This window comes from Vanacampus margaritifer, chromosome 1 (assembly GCF_051991255.1).
Source record: "Vanacampus margaritifer isolate UIUO_Vmar chromosome 1, RoL_Vmar_1.0, whole genome shotgun sequence".
NCBI lineage: Eukaryota > Metazoa > Chordata > Actinopteri > Syngnathiformes > Syngnathidae > Vanacampus > Vanacampus margaritifer.
In genome coordinates this window covers 18,134,335-18,156,372 of record NC_135432.1, presented here as the reverse complement: position 1 = coordinate 18,156,372, position 22,038 = coordinate 18,134,335, and the positions used below count along the sequence as shown (strand labels likewise).

Sequence of the window (22,038 nt, the reverse complement as noted above, 5' to 3'; positions counted from 1 at the left end):
GTTAATTGTAAAGCACAAGAAAAAGCTTTGCTAATGACTTGTAGACAGTGTACATCATCTATAAGTTGCTTGAAAATGAGCCATAAATGCATAGGAAGCAGATAAGATGATGCCCACCTTCAGAATGTGACATTGACGTTAGGTATGTTGTTTTTTCATTCCGGTTTGTGCCTTCAATGAATATTTCTCTTGCACTTTCAGCAATTGAGTCGTGTTAATGAGCTGAACTGCAAAACCATAATTGGGTTCTGCACTGTCATCGATCTTTAAGGACAAGACCGATTAAATCCAAGGGATGCAAATGTCACATGTGGCGCTATTAAGCTCCTCGCTGGAGGCTATTTGTTTTCACCAGGAAAGCTTTGAAAAGTTGCCCTTTTTCCTGATTTACTGTGTTTGCCTTGCTAAGTTGTTTTCACAGAAAAAAAAAGCCATTCTTTGTTGGACTATAAAAGATCACCATCTGGCTTTTTTGTGCACACTCACCAACCACTGTTTTCATACATCTTTAGCATTTATTGTTAATGTGAATAACAGCCAAGAAATCATGTCTACATTATGCAGGACTAGAAACGCACTTTATGTTTATTTTCTCTCTCTCTCTCTCTCTCTCTCTCTCTACAGAGGTAAAATGGATTGTTTGTGTGGTGCTCCGGTGGCTTACACACCAATTCCCCTCTCCCCGTCCCGTCTGCTACTTAATCACTAATGGTGATTAATGTTGCCTGTGTGTGTATTGGCAGCACTATGTTATTGGCACACTGACGGGGTTGTTAAGATGGATAACTATGCAAGTGTGCCTATGTGCGAGTGTGTACTGACTGTGTGCTGTTTAGCAGTGAAATCAATTGATTAGTGTGTCTGGTCAGTGATGAAAATGGATTTGTGAAAGAGCTGCAAAACAACACTTCAATTAAAACACTGCATTTTTTCTGTGTAGCTCTTTGTATTTAGGTGGTTTCTTGTGTTGAGAGAACAATAGAAGCCAGTGAATTGTAATTTGTTTGCCTTGTTGGGCTTCGTGTGGATGTTGTGTATTCATGCCATGATTTATCAGTGCTTGTCAATAGAAATGAACAAACTGCTCATCTGGTCTAGGTTTTTGTTTTTGTTTTGAATTTGGAAAGAGGATCTGTACAATCCTTATACTCTCAAGAATGATTTTATTTTATTTTTTTATGTAGTGGTTGTAAATAACGTACAGTCATCAAATGTACTTTATATTCATTTTATTTTTGGCCGTTTGTAGTTTATCAGGACATGACACATAAGAGTTTGAACCGTGGATGTGATTATTCTTGATTAATTGATGTCTGTGTGTGTGCATTTAGGAGATGGTTCGCCGAGGTGAAATCCTTGATGACCACATGGAGGATGAATTTTACCTCCGTCGACTGGATGCTGGACTGTTTGTTCTTCAGTCCATATGCTACATAATGGTGGAGATCAGCAACTCAGGACTATCACAGGTAAAAACATCGACAGAAAGGCTTGGTTGTGGTGTTTTCCTGTGTAAAAAAGAATATAAAACTTTTTTTGATAAGTTGAACAGACCTTATCTCAGATTTGAATTTTCCACTATATCAGACTTTTTTAAAGCTAAAAGCCTTGCATTTAGAGTGGTAAGAATACATGAAATTGTTTAAAAGAGAGCTATTATGCATTGTTTTCATTGTTCTCAGTTGTCTGTGATATGCTTTCTTCAAAGTACCCCAAGGACCAAGAATTATTTAACACTTTTCATGCTCCTTTGCTAGCCTTATTGAAATTAGCCTGTATTAAAAAAAAAAAGAAAGAAAGAAAGAAAAAAGGAATTAGCCTGTATTTAAGAGGCTTGTCTTACGTAAGTCAGCCACTGCTCACCGACCTCCCCACTATTGCTGAGCCAATGCCAAGTCACTTCACTCATGAATTGCTTGGATTGCAGCACATCTTGCTTTCCGACTATGGATGATTTAAATATGTCAAGTGATGATAAAACAAAACCGGCAGAGTGGTGTTAATATGGTTGGGAAAAAAAAAAATCTTATGGCAATTAAAAGCATACCAGGTAGTTACGATTAAGGGATCATTGGAAAAATATCTACCCTGTATTGATCCCCCAAAGCCAAAAGGATTGAAAGCTCTTGATCTATCAGATCGCCAAACTTTCGGCAGGTTCCAATTATCAGAAGCTGCAGGGTCACAGATAATTAAAAAAAATATATATATGCAGCTCAAAAAAAGATTTACTTGATTCTTTTATTTCACACTTGGTGGGTGGGCAGACACCCCAGAGAATTTAAGTCAGCTTTCCATAATATGTCCCCTTAGTTTGAATTTGGCTCAGATATCTCAAGTTTCCTTTTATTTAAATGGCAGTGCCACCTTTTTGTTATGATATTCACCTTCTGTTGTATTTCAGAAGTTTTACACCTTATTTTTTATTTGTCTGAATGTAGCTGCAGCAGAGAGTTCAACAAATTCTCAACTTAAGAGGAGGCTCAGTCAAAGTCGTGCGCCACATCATGAGAGGTGAGTCCTTAATTGTGTTCAGTCAATGGCCTGCAGCACCACCAAAAAATATAGTACTCATTCAATCATCTACATTGTCAGACATTTCTAGTTAATTTCTTTGTTGTTCATCTTCATTTCCTTGTTTGCTCATTGTCCACTGTAATAAATTTAGCATAGCCAGATGAATAAATGACATGACAAATTTAAAGTGACAGTGTGTATTAAGTGACCACGAGATGTCACTATATCATAGAATGCAGCCGTAGTGCATGCATTATGAAGCATGCACACTACGGTGGCTCAGAGAGACCACATTTGCAAGTCTACCACCAATTCTTATTTCACGTGAGCGAACGAGCATCTCGGCGAGCGACAGCGAAAGATAGGTTAGATAGATTACGTTAGGCTGAACTGGCTAACAAGCGGCGGGAGCCCGAATCATGGCACTCAGTGACGACCACCTGCAGGCTCCAGCTGTGGAAGGTAAGCGAAGGTCGACACATTCAGTCCAACATTCGATGCAAGCAACACCAGGACTAACTGCGTTTGCGAATTTGTCCTTTGGGCATCCGTAACAGGGAGATGGCGGCGGAACATGTCAGTCTCTTGTAAGGTGAGGCGCCAGCCATGTAATATAATTAGTGATTACTAGAACTACGATTGTATGTAAAAAAAATAAATAAAAAAATAAAAAAAAGTAGGTTGATGTGATATGGAACATATTATATATATATATATATATATATATATATATATATATATATATTGCATATTATTGAAATCATTAGTGGGGTTTTAAATTGAGTGAATTATTAGTTCACCACTAGATGGCACTAAATATTACACACCGTCACGTTAATCAAACTTCTTATTTTTTTACTGTAGTACTTTAAAACGTTGTACTGATGCTGCACAACATATTAATTATAAATGTTTTACCTGACCACAAGCACCCAGTAGGGCCAGACTAACTTTTTTTTTTTTTTTTTTTTTTAATTTTTAAAGCTAGGCGCTCAGTGGCTCAGCGGTTTCAACATATTTTCAAACTAGGGTAAAGGCTTTAAAGAAGGCTTTCAAACTTGGGCTAGGGCTTCAAATTAGGGTTTCAAACTAGGGCTAGGGTTTCAAACTAGGGCTAGGTGTTAAAATTAGGGTTTCAAATTAGTGCTATGGTTTCAAACTAGGGCTAGAGTTTCAAATTAGGGTTTAAAACGAGGGCTAGGGTTTCATATTAAGGTTACAAACTAGGGCTAGGGTTTCAAATTAGGGTTTCAAACTAGGGCTAGGGTTTCAAACTAGGAATAGGGTTTCATATTAGGGTTTCAAACTAGGGTTAGGGTTTCATTTTAAGGTTACAAACTAGGGCTAGGGTTTCAAATAAGGGTTTTGAAGTAGTGCTAGGGTTCAAAATTAGGGTTTTTAACTAGGGCTAGGGTTTAAAATTAGGGTTTTAAACTAGGGTTAGGGTTTCATATTAGGGTTTAAAACTAAGGCTAGGGTTTCATGTTAAGTTTAAAACTAGGGTTGGGCTTTCAAATAAGGGTTTTGAAGTAATGCTAGAGATCAAAATTAGGGTTTTAAACTAGGGCTAGGGTTTCAAATTAGGGTTTGAAACTAGTGCTAGGGTTTCAAATTAGGGTTTGAAAGTAGTGCTAGGGTTCAAAATTAGGGTTTTAAACTAGGGCTAGGGTTTCAAATTAGGGTTTCAAACTAGGGTTTCAAACTAGGGTTTCAAAGTAGGGTTTCAAACTAGGGCTAGGGTTTCACATTAGGGTTTCAAACTAGGGCTCGGGTTTCACATTAGGGTTTCAAACTAGGGCTAGGGTTTCAAATTAGGGTTTCAAACCTAGGGCTAGGGTTTCAAATTAGGGTTTCAAACTAGGGCTAGGGTTTCAAACTAGGGTTTCAAACTAGGGCTAGGGTTTCAAATTAGGGTTTCAAATTAGGGTTTCAAACTAGGGTTTCAAATTAGGATTTCAAACTAGCGCTAAGGTTTCAAACTAGGGCTAGGGTTTCAAACTAGGGCTAGGGTTTTAAACTAGGGCTAGGGTTTCAAACTCGGGCTAGGGTTTCAAACTAGGGTTTCAAACTAGGGTTTCAAACTAGGGCTAAGGTTTCAAATTAGGGTTTCAAACTAGGGCTAGGGTTTCAAACTAGGGCTAGGGTTTGAAATTAGGGTTTCAAACTAGGGCTAAGGTTTCAAACTAGGGCTAGGGTTTCAAACTAGGGCTAGGGTTTCAAACTAGGGCTAGGGTTTCAAATTAGGGTTTCAAACTAGGGCTAGGGTTTCAAATTAGGGTTTCAAACTAGGGCTAGGGTTTCATATTAGGGTTTCAAACTAGGGCTAGGGTTTCAAATAAGGGTTTTGAAGTAGTGCTAGGGTTCAAAATTAGGGTTTTTAACTAGGGCTAGGGTTTAAAATTAGGGTTTTAAACTAGGGTTAGGGTTTCATATTAGGGTTTAAAACTAAGGCTAGGGTTTCATGTTAATTTTAAAACTAGGATTAGGCTTTCAAATAAGGGTTTTGAAGTAATGCTAGGGATCAAAATTAGGGTTTTAAACTAGGGCTAGGGTTTCAAATTAGGGTTTGAAACTAGTGCTAGGGTTTCAAATTAGGGTTTGAAAGTAGTGCTAGGGTTCAAAATTAGGGTTTTAAACTAGGGCTAGGGTTTCAAATTAGGGTTTCAAACTAGGGTTTCAAACTATGGTTTCAAACTAGGGCTAGGGTTTCAAATTAGGGTTTCAAACTAGGGCTAGGGTTTCACATTAGGGTTTCAAACTAGGGCTCGGGTTTTACATTAGGGTTTCAAACTAGGGCTAGGGTTTCATATTAGGGTTTCAAACTAGGGCTAGGGTTTCAAATTAGGGTTTCAAACTAGGGCTAGGGTTTCATATTAGGGTTTAAAACTAGGACTAGGGTTTCATTTTAAGGTTACAAACTAGGGCTAGGGTTTCAAATACGGGTTTTGAAGTAGTGCTAGGGTTCAAAATTAGGGTTTTAAACTGGGGCTCAGGTTTAAAATTTGGGTTTCAAACTAGGGATAGGGTCTCAAATTAGGGTTTCAAACTAGGGCTAGGGTTTCAAATTAAGGTTTCAAACTAGGGCTAGAGTTTCAAATTAGGGTTTCAAACTAGGGGGTTTCAAACTAGGGGGTTTCAAATTAGGGTTTCAAACTAGGGTTTCAAACTAGGGCTAGGGTTTCATATTAGGGTTTCAAACTAGGGCTAGGGTTTCTAATAAGGGTTTCAAACTAGGGCTAGGGTTTCTAATAAGGGTTTCAAACTAGGGCAAGGGTTTCAAATTAGGGTTTCAGACTAGGGCCAGGGTTTCATATTAGGGTTTCAAACTAGGGCGAGGGTTTTCAAATTAGGGTTTAAAACTAGGGCTAGGATTTCATATTCGGGTTTTAAACTAGGGCTAGGGTCTCAAATCAGGGTTTCAAACTAGGCCTAGGTTTCAAATTAGCGTTTAAAACTAGGGATAGAGTTTCATTTTAAGGTTACAAACTAGGGCTAGGGTTTCAAATCAGTGTTTTGAAGTAGTGCTAGTGTTCAAAATTAGGGTTTTAAACTAGGGCTAGGGTTACAAATTAGGGTTTCAAACTCGGGCAATGGTTTTAAATTAGGGTTTCAAATAAGGGCCAGGTGTTCAAATTAGGGTTTCAAACTAGTGCTTAGGTTCCAAAATCAGGGTTTCAAATAAAGGCTGTGGTTTCAAATTAGGGTTTCAAATAAGGGCCAGGTGTTCAAATTAGTGCTATGATTTCTAAGTAGGGTTTCAAACTATGGCTAGGATTTACAAACTAGGGTTTCAAATAAGGGCCAGGTATTCAAATTAGGGTTTTTAAATTAGTGGTATGGTTTCAAAGTATTGTTTTAAACGAGGGCTAGGGTTTCAAATTAGTGCTATGGTTTCAAAGTAGGGTTTCACACTAGGGCTAGGGTTTCAAATTAGGATTTCAAATTAGTGCTATGGTTTCAAAGTAGGGTTTCAAACTAAGGCCAGGTGTTCAAATTAGGGTTTCAAATTAGTGCTATGGTTTCAAAGTAGGGTTTCACACTAGGGCTAGGGTTTCAAATTAGGATTTCAAATTAGTGCTATGGTTTCAAAGTAGGGTTTCAAACTAAGGCCAGGTGTTCAAATTAGGGTTTCAAATTAGTGCTATGGTTTCAAAGTAGGCTTTAATTTGTGTTAATGTTAAGAGTTTTAAAATAAGGGTTCAAAAGTAGGGTTCACATTACTAAAAGGGGATTAAAACTAGGATTTAGGAATTTATAAACTATTTATTTTATTTATTTATTTTTTCTGGAGAGCTCAGTATTGTTCATTCGGTAATTTTACCGATTTGACATGTCATCATCATTGCTCTCCTTTTTTTTTTTTTTTTAATAAATATTTTTTATATATATATATATTTTTTTTTTTGTATGTGTGTGATTATGTGTATGTGCGTGCGTGCGAGTGAGTGTGTATTCATTAGTTCACCAATAACCTATTGAAAAAAAAAAAAATCTCATACCGTTCACCTAAACCGAACACCTCCAGTTAGTCGTGAGGCCGTCAGGAAACCCGAGGAAGAACCAAAGAAAAGAAAGGAAAGTGAATAAATAAATAATTTATAATTGTAGGGGCCCAGGTAGAGAATTTTGGGGTACACACTGTAAATTGCCTTGCAAAGTAAATATTTATATTCCCACTTGTTTTCACTCCATTACTGATAAATTCCTTGACAATTGCGCTGAACTAGTTACTGTTGGCAGTATTAGCAGCAAGTTTTGTGTTCCCCGTATGTAGTGGGAATCAACAGCAGATTTGCAGTTGATTGAATCCCTCTCCCTGAATTCATTCAGCCAAGTGAACTCCGAAAACTGAATTTCATACCTTCTTTTCCACAACGACTATTTCCTCAAAAATAATCTGACTCATTATCAGGATTTGTCTCCTCCGACACACTACTTTTATTGGAGGGAAAATAAGCACTGAGTCTTCTAATCCTTTGATCATTGTTTACAAGAGGTATATATGAAACGTGCAGATTTGTGCGACAATGCCAAGACCCTCCTCTTTTCACACATTAGCCAGTAATGGTCAGTCAAGTAGGCGAAACCCCTCTGTAAAATATGTAAGGGCATAGAAACATGACTCAGAAGACGCCAAGCTTTGTTTTACAAAAAGTGACGTGTCTTCTTCCTGTCCTGCCACAATTGCGACTATTCTCAGTTCACCACTCAACAGACCGCAGTGTGTAAAAGAGAAACGCAAGCCAGCAGCGATGTTTGTTTTTTCAGCGTGTCATCTGTCGTTCCTATATCATTGTGTGATAAAGCTGAAGAGGCTCCACTCACACCCCCTCTGGCCCTCGAGCGTGTAGCGGGGTAGATAGAGCCATCCGTCACGCGTGCTGCTGCCAACAGCATGGCGACGCTCCAATCGTCATTGTGTGGGGAAATGTGTTGCATTTGATTCTGATTGCATCTTTGCATTAAGACCTGGATCTGCATAATTTACTAACTTGCATATGTATGTTGTTCCATTTGCATGGTTAAACCTGACAGGAACAGTATGTTAGGTATACATTGAATTAAAAAATAATCAGCTGGATGTGTGTGTGGAACTTCTTTTTTTTTTCCCTTAATGGTTTTTAGCTCACTTAAATGAGAGGCCGGCAAAGTTTTCTATTAGAGACGGCTTAAGGTTTGTAACTTATGTTGCAGGTTGTTAATTTGAAATGACATATTTGTGTTGCATCAAAGATATCCTAAGGGAAGGATGTTAGAGGGTTGGAGTGAATAAAAAAAGATTCCAAGCATAAACTGTCATTTCCAGACTATAAAGCCCACCTGATTTAAAGCAGCAACTACATTAAGCTGTAAAAAAAAGTATATGTATTAGCCGCTTTGCCTCTTAGTCATAGATCTCCATGTTATAAGATGAGATATTTGCAAAGAAAGAGGTTACACAGATTAAAAACAAAAAAACTTTTACCGTAAACACTACTACAAGCTTAAGTTTCTTAAGTAACTGATCAATTATCAAGTTAATTGATAATTACTGTATTTTTTGTAGTCAATTAATTATTTAGATACTTTGTTTCATTTAATGTTGTCCAAATCCTTGAGACATCGGTCTCCCAATAGTAGAGTTCTATAGTCCTCCATGAAAGCAGACTGACTGTTGATGTGTTTTTCAAAATAAGACATCTGCTTTTACTTTGGAAAACAATGAGACATCTGCTTTTACTTTGGAAAACAATGATCAACATTTTCACCTATTTTCCGACATGTACAGATCCAGTACCTGAATCTTAATTAATTTCTATTCATGCATTTTCTGCACTGTGGGTGAGAAATGACATACAATTTGCAGCAAAGGGACAGAATTATTATTATTATTTTTTAAACCTGCTTCATCAGTTAATTAACAAAATCGTTGACAGATTAATTACTTGTTAAAATAATTGTTAGTTGCAGCCATACATTTCCCCCAATACCTTTTAGTAACTGTGCAGACAACCTTTGAACATTCTTAACTTTTACTTGTGTAAAAAAAGGAAAAAAAGTTACTCTTAATTATAAAACAATCAAATGTGCCCTCACGCAATATTGTGAGAAAATTCTAGTCGACTTGAGTTGTCTCGTTGTCTTATTATTTGCCATCATGACTTAAGAGCACTTTGCATTGCCATCACTATAGTAATGCTCTTCGCCATTATGGATGATTTTTTTTTTGGAAAGGATAAAAGCCCACCAGATGGTTTACTAAACATAGTTCCAAAAATGAGCTGGCATCTCGTGTCAAGGTGTCCTTTCTGTTTTGTGATATTTTAGTTACCCAACTTCAGCTCACCTTTACTCTTCTCAAAATAAACAATATGGATGATAGATGAAATTTTTCCTCTTAATTACTGGTGTCTGATTTCTTCAGTTGATTTGTGACATTTGCAGGACACCTAATTGATTTAAATTATTATTTTATTTATTTATTTATTTATTTATTAAACACTACTGTTTAGTTTCGTAGCGTAGCGTAGCGTGGACACATCAGTCCAAATCCTTGACCTTTGTAATAATGTTGCACACTTCTGTATTGTACCCTGGCATGTTGTCATGGCAACGGAATAGTGGCCTAGCGACCTAAGGGAAAGGTTCTAAGGAAAAATGAAGAGTCAACAAAAGTGTCTACAAGGCTGATTGGCATGTTTATAGCTGAAGAAACATCCAGTGAAAGATGCAGCTGTTTAAAAATAGATAAATAATTTATTTAGTTGATGTGTCACATTTATTAGTCCGCTTGCTTACCTCTTCTGTCATTGACTCAACTTATTTGCACATTCACGCACCCACTGACTGATGAGCCTTCAAATATTCTATAAGTCTATATAAAATCCTACTGACTTGTCATGACAACATGCTGTTTGTCTCGCAAAAGCTGCCAAGTCTTTGAGTAAAGTTCTCTCAATACTTTTCTCACTGTCTTTTTTTTTTTTTTAATGTATTTCTGTTCATTTGGGGCGTGATGCATAATTCCCACCTCAGACAATAACGGAGACCCCACTGAGGCTGCAGCTGCTGCAACCAGAAGTCACACACAGAGTACATCTGCGCGATCACTCTTCATCCCCAAGAGGACTTGTTTCAGTGCATGTTCTGTTTTTAGCCACTGTGATAAGAACGCTTGTTTTACATATACAACCGTGAAACGTTTTAACAACCTTAACATCGCTAGCCAATACACATTTGAATGCATTTAGGCTTAATACTTCCCTCAAGCAACTCCCGTTCCTTAAAATAATATTCTGCCTGCTTTATTATTTCCTTGATCTATCAGCAAAACAACAAGTCAAAAAATGATGTTTTATTGTTTCTTCAATCTTTCCTGCAGAGCTTAGATGTCAATGTCAGGAATGCATAGCCGTCATCATCCTCAAGTTGTCACTTTACGAACTCTCTCACCCGTCTTTGTCTCATTTGCAGAGTACGCGGAAAGCATCGGCGATGGCAAGAGTGAGGAGTTCAAAGAGGCAGAACGCAAGCGGATCATGGACCTTTTAGAAAACTTTTAATGACACACACACACATCATTTTGTTGTATTGGGATCAGTTGTGGCCATGATGAATGGCATGTATCTGTTTTTCTGTAACATACTGCTTTTGACATGCTTTAAACATTTATGTTTAAAGTATTGCTAAAGTCAAAACCTTCTACAGCATCTTTATGGATTGATGGTTTTCTTTTCATATACAGCCAGGCCACAATGTGCATAACATGAGGTACTAAGCAAATTTAGCACACACACAAAAAAAAAAAAAAACGTTTTCTGTTTCTGGCAATCATGGAGTGGAATTCCCACTGAACCAATATGAAAATTATTTTGTGCAATTATCTTATTGTAGAGTATGCTGAGCAAAACATTCAGTGTGAAAATGTGTTTGAAAATACACCACAATCCGCAAGCTTAGTGATGATCTCTTGGCTTCTCCATTTTTCCTTTCAAACAAACCTTTGTTTTGGGGTTTAAGTTGGAAATATTTTCTAATAAAACATTTGGTAATAAAATCCTCATCGCGTGTTTGCTTTATTTGAGGAAGGTCACAGTGAGTACGACTTTGTCAAGGATTCTTATTTAAACTTGTTTTAACAAATGCGAACCACAAGACCTGATGTACCTGCTGCTGTTTTGCACAGAGGGCTAAAATGTCATTTAAAAAGGCAGACATGATCCTTCCTTTTTTATTCTTTTTTTGTTTTAACACATCCACTGCTCCTAAGGGCGTATTCTCTCCTTTTCTGACTTAAGAACACGGGAGAATATGACCCTTAAGTGTATAGGAGGCACACACAGACTGAACTCCTGTTAGATTATTCTTTGTATGTTTCACGTGTCAATTATCTGGTAGTTGCGTGAGCTTTTGTCTCCGAGCCATCAATTCTTTTTCTGTAGTGATTGTACTCATCCTTAAGGGGGCAAAAAAAACAGTAAAACATGGGTAAGAACAAAAGGACGCGATTTGCATATCGTATTGGCAGAAGAGGCAATCGTGCATCTCTTATCAGTGATTACGACTGCATCGTGTTCAACAGCAATTTCACAGCTGAGGGGAGGGCGAATAATTGTGTTTCCAAATGGCTGAGTGCAATGCCGAGACACTGTTGGCCTCCTTTTCTTTTTAGCGAGACTCCGACAAGAAAGGGTCCTGCGGAGTCAGAAGATAGGATTTAAAACGCAGACCTGAACACCACCAATCCCGAAAACTGTTTTCCTCAGTGATTTCATGTTGTATGGTTATCTTAAACTACAAATTGCAATTCCCTCAAAAACGATTTAGGAAAGCTGAGTTGCTGTTGCGGAGCCAAATGCCAACAGAAGAGAGAAGGTGAATAGAGGATTAAAAACTTGGTGGTGCCACGCTGGAAATGCCGTGTTGATGTTTTCTGGGTAGCTGTGGATTTTGAGCAGATTGGGTTATCTTTACTCGAGTTCATTGGTTATTTTTGACCCAGCAAATTGGGTTTAAGATTGTATTTCGACGGGGTAAAGATGGTTGCCATTTTTTTAAGTAAATGTTACATTCTTAGGAAATGGTGGTGGTGGCTGATTTGGGACACGGATTGGGTGTTTATTTCCCGGTGTGGATGGCCCTCCAACGGAAAATTGATTGGTTGTGCCATCTTAGAAAATGTTGGTAGTTAATATTTTTTTGATCATTTTTAATTACCGCTGTATTGCTAGCCTGATTTTTACCCCTCGTTAGATCGAAATCTTCACCTAACGTACTGGGTTAAATCCTCAACCCAAAGCACGTGTTTGCAATTTCACCCAATTTGGGTGACTTTTGACCTATCAGCTTTATGAGTATAATATGGACAATATGCTCTGTGTTGGCTGTGAGTTGCCTTACTCAACATTGCATAATGTTGCATAAAGTATTGCATCATATTTATTGAGTGGTAAGCCCGTTTTTTTTTTTCTTTCTTCTTATGGCCCATTTGTTATAAGGCCCACGTGCACACAAGTGGCTCCATATCAGGGTTATTATAGTTTTGGAATTTTTCATTTTAGTTTTTATTTCATTTCGAGTTTTGGTTTTTATATTTAGTTAGTTTTAATTAGTTTTCAGGGTGGTTCTGTTAGTTTTTTATTAGTTTTAGTTATTTCATAAATGTTTAGTTTTAGTTTAAGTATTTTTATTTATTTTTTTAAATGTGTATTACTTATGCGCAATATTTAAAAAATACCATTGGAGCAACATCATCTGACGGTGCTTTTCTATTGGCTGCTGCTAGATGACGTCACTTGTGTGACACACCTTCAAACGTCCTTATTCCGGTTAATATAAAAAAAAAATCTACTTAAAATCACATTAAAAATCATCCCCAAAGGCTCATGAGTTAAATTAATTACCAAAGACTAAAACGAAGGACATTTTTGCTATAATTATAGTTAGTTTTAGTCCGTTTTGCAAACACAAAATATAGTTTCAGTGAGTTTTCATTTTTATTTATTTCGTTAACAAAATAGTTTTATTGAATTTTAGTTTTAGTTTTTTCGTTAGTTTTAGTTAACTAAAATAACCTTGCTCTCTAGTTGAATGTGTGATTCAGTACCATGGACAGCAACAAGGAAAATCGGCACTGAGGATTTTCCCCCCACCCCTCAGTACTCACTCATTTGTGAGCAGTTTTGTGTCGGCACATTTCTGAACATTCACAATAAGTGTACTTGAAGCACAATTAAACTGGCGGTGCACTATTGCATTAGTGTAAGTGCTCTCTCAGCATTTACACATTTTTGATACTGTAGCGTGGCTGGGAGCTTGGAGGCGCTCCCAGCATGCTTTGCGGCACTGGGGATTAACATGGTGTTTTAAATGCATGTTCTGTGTTCATTATTCTGTTAGTTAGTGCCCAGTTGTTGTGTTGGTTATCGGGGGTGTTTTTCTAGTTTGTTGTCACATATGTGATTTAATTTCGCCGTGACAGCGTGGTTGTACATGACATGGGAAAGAATGACTTGCCTGCCTTCTGTGCGTTGAAGGCGGCAACGCAAAGATCATCTGCTTGCAACAACAAAAGTGCTCATTGATCCTCACCGTCACGTGAGCGCCACAATGCACATTATTGTAAATGTTTCTCAATCAAAGTCTGATTGTCTGTTGATTTAACTTTCCTCTATTTACACCTTTGTACTCAGAAGTCGTCCACGAGGATTAGAAAAAACGAGCCTATTTTTTTGTCATGCTAGCACAAATTTAAAACATGAGGGCTATGTTGTAGCACTTAGGAGTGCAAAAGTCAAAATAGTCTACTCTATAGACTTTCCAAAATCATATACAGTATATTTACTTGGTCGTAATGTAAGGAATAAAAAGGAATACTTTTGAATTAAATTAGATGCACATTTAACGTGAAGTCGTGAACAAAATCTTAACTGTGACAAACTGTAAAGTGGTAACGATTTACATTAATTACAAAAAAAAAAAAAGTTGGTCCAAAGTACTGTTTTCTTAAGTGAACCTAACTAAACGACTTCAGTATTTGTATTTTGTCATTTCCCAGTTCCCACCACCACCAGAAAAGGTAAGTGATTAATTGTCCCGAATGAATGCTGACGCCCCCCCTCAGTAAGCCCCAGCACCGCAGTGACGTCTCCTTCCGCAACAAATAGAGCCGAGCGCGCGCAGGCGGAGACGAGAGACTAGTCAGTCATTCCAGCCCGGGTGAGCTCAGCTGCTTCCTGAGGAAGGTTGCGGCCGCTTGGTGTATCTCGCCCGCCCACGTCCACTTTCACGCCACGACAAGCCCCTCTCCCCTCCCCGTGGATATAACGCATCAGGAGGTGGAGAGAAGAACATTGGGAGAATCTCCGCCCCATGTGAGCAGGAGAAGAAGACGCAGACACGAGAAGAAGCGCGATGGGAGCCTTCAGGGTGCTGCTGGGGACTTTACACTACGTGGGGCTGTGCGTCTCCACCAGGCACTCTGGACACGGACACGCGGAGAACCACATCAGCGGACACGGTAGGCGTGCGAACTGCGAACACACCCGAACCGCGCTCGGAAGCTTGCTCGGGTCATGCCGTTCACTCCCACGCGTTAAACACACAACAGGGGGGGTCAACTAAGATGGTTGCTTTGATTGTTCTAAAAGAATACAAATAAAAAGAGTTTATCGACACAACATTAAGCAGAGACCTATTCAAGAGCTGCATCTAAAAGTCTGCCTCGACAAAGGTAAGAACGCTCAGTTTTGATTGACAAGTCCTCCAACAACAAATTCCAGCTGCAGTGAAAATAACAGACAACTATGATGCATGTTATCGCAATTTACTCTATATTTTGTTCCGCAAATACTGGCGACCATTCCAGGGTGTAACATGCACTTCTTGCACAGTCATCTGAGATGGGCTCCAGCTCACCTGAAACCCGAGTGAGGATAGAAAATATTAGGGGTGTGCCAAAAAATCGATCCTCATTTAGCACGATTCAGAATCGATTTTAAATGTCCCAAAATCAATTTTATCTAAATTATTTTATACTGTCTTGCCTCTGTCTGTGTGCCTTTATTTGGAGCGCTGTTCATGTTGCACCCAGTTTGGCCACTGAGGGGCAGTGTGGTTCCACGCGGTCTAATACACTGTTAAGTTGTAGCCACATTAGAGAGTAGAAGGGAAAAGTCACGATCAAGTTATTTCAATAAAAGTTAGTTTTTTTTCAGCGTGGAGCTGTTCTTTTGAGTGGTAAGAGTGACGCGAGATGCTAGCTAATTAGCCTTAGCGAGTCAGACTGGAGTAGATCATTACAATTCCTTGAACATCTGTAGATTGAAGCAAAAATCATTGTCAAACAAATCATTTTGAATCAAAAATCGCTCTTAATCGAAAATCGATTCTGAATCGCAGACTCAATAATTGGAATTGAATCGTGAGACATTCAAAGATTCCCACCCCTAGAAAATATATTTTATTACTATTGCTAACGAGTATATTGCTCAAATTCATTGCCCTCATATAATCCGTTAAATCCAATAATCCATTCTAGACAGTAATGACCCAACATTTACCTACATTTTTCAAGAAATAATGCACACATTCATACTTTATGCAGGAGGTGGGTTTAACCTTCAACTTTCTGGCAGGTGAAATACCATGTAGAGTTTTGTGCTGATCAAATTTGTATTGATCATCCTTGTTCTTGCTTCTTATTATCTTTGTAATAAAGGTCTTTCTGCTATTGTATTGAATCTTATCAGAACCGGGAAAGGTCATTTGCATTCCTCAAAAGTTATGTCTGGATGTCAGAACGTGGATGAATTTTGCTCCAGTTTTGTGATCGAACAGTCTTCTGTGTGCGAGATGTCTGCCGAGACACTGCAGTCCTTCAATGACTGACAGCATTTTTTGTTCTGTCCGAGCGCCGCAGCTGCCTTCCTCTTCGTCAGGCAGAGCTGACACAAGATGGAAGTTAGTATTCTCTGTCAGTAGAGCTCTGCCTGAACATCCCCCCTTCTGGTTCCGAGCTCCTCCTTTGCTCATCTCCTCCAGTGTTTACACATCTTTAATAACCACAGATAGTAAAAATGTGCCTTTAAATATTTATGAAGTTAAGATTCAGACATTGAACGATCTCATAGATTGACAAAAACAAGAATTTAAAATCAATGCCAGGGTGGCACGACAAACACTCACCAACTGCTTGTCATTGGTCTTAGCCAGAATCAATTTTGTGTGTGTGTGTGTATATGCGTGAATTTGACATTTGGACGTTTTCAGCATTCACACAGAATGTGAATTAGGATTCCACGTTTGCATCTCAATGTGGGCCTTTTTTGCCTTTTTGGTGTTGTCAGCAAGTTCTGTATGTGCTTGCATGGTTTATGTTCCCTGAGAGCATAGTAACTTCAACTAACAATTTCAGTCTCTAATTACTTCATTTCTACCCATTTACAGATCTGATTTGCTGCAAAACAAGGAAATATGGTTCCACCCCAATCCTGTAGGTGGCAGTAATGCACATCATAATTTGGTTGCAAACTACCAAACGCCTGCACCGTTCGGAATTTCCCCCAAAATGTCGTGATTATCTTCGTGGAAGTTCAGGGAACTGCCAATCACGGCCACGGATGACAATGCCGCCCTGTTATTGGTCCAAACCACTCGGTGGAAATCAACGGGCTCGGTACAAGATGTATTCGGTACGTCGCTGGGATATGATGTTCCAGAATTCAGACACATCCGCGATCGATGAAAATCTGATACACTGAGACCCCATAAAAACATTTAAGAAACAGTTTTACCCCTCCCACATGCTTTGAAAATATTTAAAACTAATTAACAGAATGATGTCTTTAAAAACAACACACTCAAAAACACATACCATATACCATAAGTATGTTGTGTGCTGTCGATTGTTTTTAACTCTTTGACTGCCAGACGTTTTCAGAAACGGGATGTCGCCAGTGCCAGCCGATTTAAGCATTTTGACTGATCTTTCAAGGTCCACAGAAAATGTTGTGTTTGGGCTATGGAAACACACATACTACCAAATGAAAGATTGGACTCTCATCTTTCATCAGAAAAAAAGTTTGTTTCTACCTTATTCCGTTCTTCAGTAATCAACAATAGAAAATGGTTAGTTTCACCAAAATGCTCTGTTTTGAAACAAAAAGCGGAGAAAAAGAGCTTTTTGTGAAACGATGTTATTTCATGCACTCTAGTGAATTCTACACTTCTTTTTGTCCATGAATGATGCCACAAACACCTAAATAGTGCTTTACTTTTGTAAAACGCTATCACCAACAATGAAAAAGTGTTTTTAGATTGCAAAATACGTTTATTTCCATTCAACAGTGTAACAATTTGACAAAACAATTTCGCAAACTATTTACAAATGTGTGCAACTGTGGTACTATTTACAATTATGTGGATGTTTCAAATACAGTTTTTCTTTTTGTAATACTGCCCTGCGTGCAGGGAGACGAAGCAGGATTTGCACAACAGATACGTTTCACTTCGATTGTCCGTTTCACGTGCAGACGTTACACTTTCTTGACGGCCTTTTTTTCTGGGGAATAGCAAGTAGCAGACTGTACCCACTACTCCGTTGAATATGCATTGAACTCGGGGTACTCTTCATCGTCTGATTGAACGTCCGCCTGAGCAGAAGTGGTCGGTTGTGCTCCGCGTTTTCCGGTGTTAGCATCGCTAGCCGGTGAGGCTTTATGATGTGGTCATAGCCGCCGCGTCAACGCTTCCAACTTCGGCGTCAACCTCGGAGCCACCATCATCATCATCGTCGTCATCACTGTGCTCTTTAGCATTGGTCGATGAGCTGCTTGCAACCGGTCGCCATTGTTCGCTTCCTCAGCCATCTAGCTCCGCCTCACGTCTTGTACTGCCGCGTCAACGCTTCCAACCTCGGAGTCACCATCATCATCATCGATGATGATCATCGTCGTCATCAATGTGCTCTTTAGCGTTGGTCGATGCTTTTCGTCTTTGAAAAAAACTGCTCGAGCGTGAGCTGCTTGCAACCGGTCGCCATGTTCTCTTCCCTTCCCCAGCCATTGTCCCCTCTAGCTCCGCCTCACGTCTTCTACTGACGCCTACCCAACCTTGTCAAAAGAGAGTCATTGCTGCCATCTAGGGGCCAAAAATAGTCATTACGCTAACTAGATCTGCTTGAAACTTTCACCACAGCTGGCCAAGGCTTTCCTCCACCCGTTTAAATAAAAATAAAAATTGGATGACGTCTTTTAAAGTCATTGGCGGCCCTCCGTAGGTTTTTACTTGACGTTTTTTAACGTCCATGGCAGTGAAAGAGTTAATTGCAGCCATCCAGTCAATCCAACCTTCCCAAACTGAATCCAGTTCTGTTGTCCCCGGAATGTCAGGAGTTGGTGTACAGAACATTTCAGATCTTGCTGACCTTGGAGAAGGATGTTTTCACCTTCAACCTGGCCTACAATTCTGACTCTGATCCAAATGTCGATTATTTTCTCATGTATTCAGACTTTTCTTGTAGCTGTCCATTTTAAGTTGAGAGTTAGAACAATCACACTGTGCTTTAAAGGACTTTGTTTGCGTTTAGGTTAAAAATATCCATTGTATTCATCATTGGCAGCGATGTGAGAAATATCTCAGGGGGGTGCCGCTGCATCCATAAAATAAAAGAAACTTGCTTTCAAAGTGAATAATGTCCTTGTTGGAGGAGCTATTTCGGCACAGTACGGGAATGGATGCGTGGGGATGCATTTGATTTCATTTTGTACTGCTTGTGTGGAGGGGGGAAACAAAAGAGTTGATACGAGGGTCGATTGAAAACGCTATGCAGAGCCTATCTGCATATTCTCTAAATCTGTCAATACAATTTGGTGCATTGATAAATGACGTTGAACTGAAGTCAGAATCACAGTTGTAAGTTATAGTTGATGAACATTTGTTATTATCGTGGGATAAGCCCCTTGAGATGCAACATCTCGTTTACGAGGGGGTTCCGCACCCAAAAAAAATAGAAAAAGGCAATCAAAATGTCATGTCAGACATAAAAGGCAGGGGGAGAAAGACAAACATATAGAATACAATAACACTTAACAGAGACAATCTTAACTCATTCACTGCCATTGACGGCTGTAGACGTCAAAAAATTCATTTGCACTATTTCTATTAATTTTCCACTTTTGTTAATAAGATTATGAAAACCTAAAAAAATTTTTTTTTACTGCACATTTAGAAAAGATATCAAATTTGTGATTAATCGTGAGTTAATTATTGAAGTCATGTGATTAATTACAATTGAAAATGTTAATTGCCTGACACGATTTAAAAAAGAAAGAAAAGATTATTAAAAATTAGGGGCGTCAGGCGCTTATTTATTTTTTTTAATTGTAATTAATCGTATGACTTCACTAGTTAACTCACGATTAATCACAAATTTTATATCTGTTCTAAATGTACAATAAAAAAATTCTAGGTTTTCAAACTCTTGTTAACAAAAGTGGAAAAAAATGTGAAACTAATAGAAATAGTTCAAATGAATTTTTGACGTCTATAGCCGTCAATGGCAGTGAATGAGTTAATCTTAACACAACAAAGTTCTAATTATTTCATAATAATAAAAGTAAAAAAATAAATAAAAATGCAGTGTGACAATACATTGTTGAAAACATTGACAATCTGTTTTTAAATAATTAAACAAGATGTTGTAGTTGTGTCACATGACCTTCTTCTTTACTCACATTCTTCTCTTAACACCCCGTCTTGAGGCTGTTGGAGAAAATGCCCCAAAAGTCAAAGAAACAGGAGGTCTTATGATATTGTACTTGCCCTTACTTACTCTTTACTCTTATTTACTCTTACATGTATAACGGCGATTCAAACTCTGGAGGCATATTTTGGCAACATTTTGTGAAAATAATGATATTTTATTTGAGAGGTTTTGCTGTATAATTGAAGAGAATAATAATAGTTGGAGTCAAGGAACACACATACACGCACACACTTTTTTTTTTTCTCTGAAAATGTCCTGACAGATGATATTGTGCTTTCCAAGCCCATCGAGATGATCATTTATCCTAGTCTTTTCTTTCTTTTTTTTGCACACTGGCACAAGCAGTCGGAGTAAAAGTGAAGAAGAAGGAGAAATAAATGGGAGCAAAGCAAAGCAAAACATTTGGTGTGAACAATGTCCCTGCCTTTATCAGCCTCAGGACCGTTCCAGCCACTGATACTTTTCAATTACCGTCTCATTAGGGTATGCTTATCCAGCCAGCCCATTATTCCAGCCAATCAATTGTCTTAATTAATGAGTGAAGGCTAAATGAGCCGTAAGGAATCTAAAACTTCTCATGGGAAACCAAGTAAGATGGGCCACCGAAAGGTCTCAATTTATTTTGTAATGACTTTTGAAAATTGGTTTTGTCTTAACGCCATTCAACCATCTATCAGTTTTCTATAGCAGGCGTCCCCAAGCACTGGGCCACGGGCCACTTTGGGCTTAATGTGCTTGCTGAAAGATATTTTTTTCTTGTTTTCCAAAAACCTTCAAATATATTAGGGTAACGATTAGGGGTGTTAGAAAAAATCAATTCTGCGATATTACAGCGCGCAATTCTCGAATCGATTCGATACGCGGCCGAATCGATTTTTAAACATCAATTTTTTATGGGAATATTCAACAAAACGTCTTACTTAGGGTTAGGATTCACGCATTACGCATGAAAGAATGTTATATTAATGGAACATTGAGCCTTAATATTTTATTTCAGTGCTGTTCAAACATGAAACAGACTGCAACCTGTTTGTTAAATGCTGTGGCTCAGTTATAAGCCTGAAGTTTCAGATAAATAAATACATTTTCATACAAATCTTTCAGCATACATGTACAAGTTTACTGATTAGTATTTTCTAAATTTGAGTAAAAAACAAAAAATCGCAATAATCAATTTATAGATTCGTATCGGGATTAATCGGTATGGAATCGAATCCTGACCTGTGAATCGTGATACAAATTGAATCGGCAGGCACTCGGCAATTCACACCCCTACTAACGATATACACCAACATGGTTTTAGTCTTCATATTAGATGGAAACTATTTGCCATTCAACATAAATAACTCCCATTCAGTTGAAATACAAGACTCTCAATTTTCAAACATTTCAAGTTACAAAACTCACGTCTGCCATGCTTTTTTAAAAATGTCTATTTGTCTTCCCATCATAGTGTTATAAATCATAAAGGCTACCAAAAATAATTAGCGCTTGATTATGAAATTTCCGCCATCTTGGCCTGGGATCCCGTTCCACTCAACGACAGTGTGAATGTGACTGCGAATCGTTGTCTGTCGCTAGCTGTGCCCTGTGATTGACCGGCGACCAATCCAGGGTGTAGCCTGATGTCAGCTGGGATCGTCTACCGCTTCCCGTAACCCTGAACAGGTTAAGCGCTGTGGAAAATGAATCCAAATTCCTCCCCAAATTCTTGGAAGAACTGCTGTGGCGTGCTTAATCTTCTACCTTTTAAAAAAAAAGGCATTCTTGAGACGCAATGCTGGCAAAACGTTCAGCAGCAGATTGTCGGACTTGCTTGTGTGTGTGTGTGTGTGTGCATATCTTGTGGAGCCCCTCCCCTGCCCGCTCCCTCTTGCTTTGCGCAGGGGCATAAAGTAGTGCAGGTTTGTGCTGGAGCGTCACCAAGTCGTTACGACGACAAGCATACGCTCCACTAGATCCATTAATATGGGCACGCATCCCAGCACCACTGACTAAACATTACACACTGTTGGCTTTTTCATACACAATTACACAAACGACTGTTTTCTTACATTTAACTCCTAACAAGATGAATGTACTTGGTCTAAACTATTCTTTTAATAGCGTATATATTAATTCTCGTCTTGTACACAGTGATTGGTACGCCAAATGGTGACTGCCAAAAAGTCACATGACTCATTTCACCAATGTAAAGCGAAGTGTCCTGCTTGAATCAAGCGGGGCCTTCTTGATCTGAACATAGCAGCAGTACAGGGGGCGCTCATCAGGGCTCC

General features: G+C 38.6%; 2 protein-coding genes and 1 long non-coding RNA gene across 3 annotated transcripts in view; all 3 read left to right on the top strand.

The window, feature by feature from the left end:
• The window catches only part of ctnnbl1 (catenin, beta like 1), a 42,774-nt gene extending 31,721 nt beyond the window's left edge, over positions 1-11,053 (top strand). The window contains exons 14-16 of the mRNA XM_077579423.1: positions 1,332-1,469; positions 2,442-2,514; positions 10,471-11,053. Coding sequence (XP_077435549.1) covers positions 1,332-1,469; positions 2,442-2,514; positions 10,471-10,559 — 300 coding nt within the window. The 3' untranslated portion in view covers positions 10,560-11,053. The remainder of the gene's footprint in view (positions 1-1,331; positions 1,470-2,441; positions 2,515-10,470) is intronic.
• LOC144060183 (uncharacterized) lies at positions 5,642-6,776 on the top strand. The gene is made up of 2 exons (XR_013295867.1): positions 5,642-6,322; positions 6,631-6,776. It is a non-coding gene; the product is annotated as an uncharacterized LOC144060183 (long non-coding RNA).
• A 3,121-nt stretch (positions 11,054-14,174) lies between the features above and the next one.
• vstm2la (V-set and transmembrane domain containing 2 like a) overlaps positions 14,175-22,038 on the top strand; it is a 40,203-nt gene continuing 32,339 nt past the window's right edge. Inside the window, exon 1 of the mRNA XM_077554362.1 lies at positions 14,175-14,515. Within this exon, the coding sequence (XP_077410488.1) occupies positions 14,410-14,515 (106 nt within the window). The 5' untranslated portion in view covers positions 14,175-14,409. The remainder of the gene's footprint in view (positions 14,516-22,038) is intronic.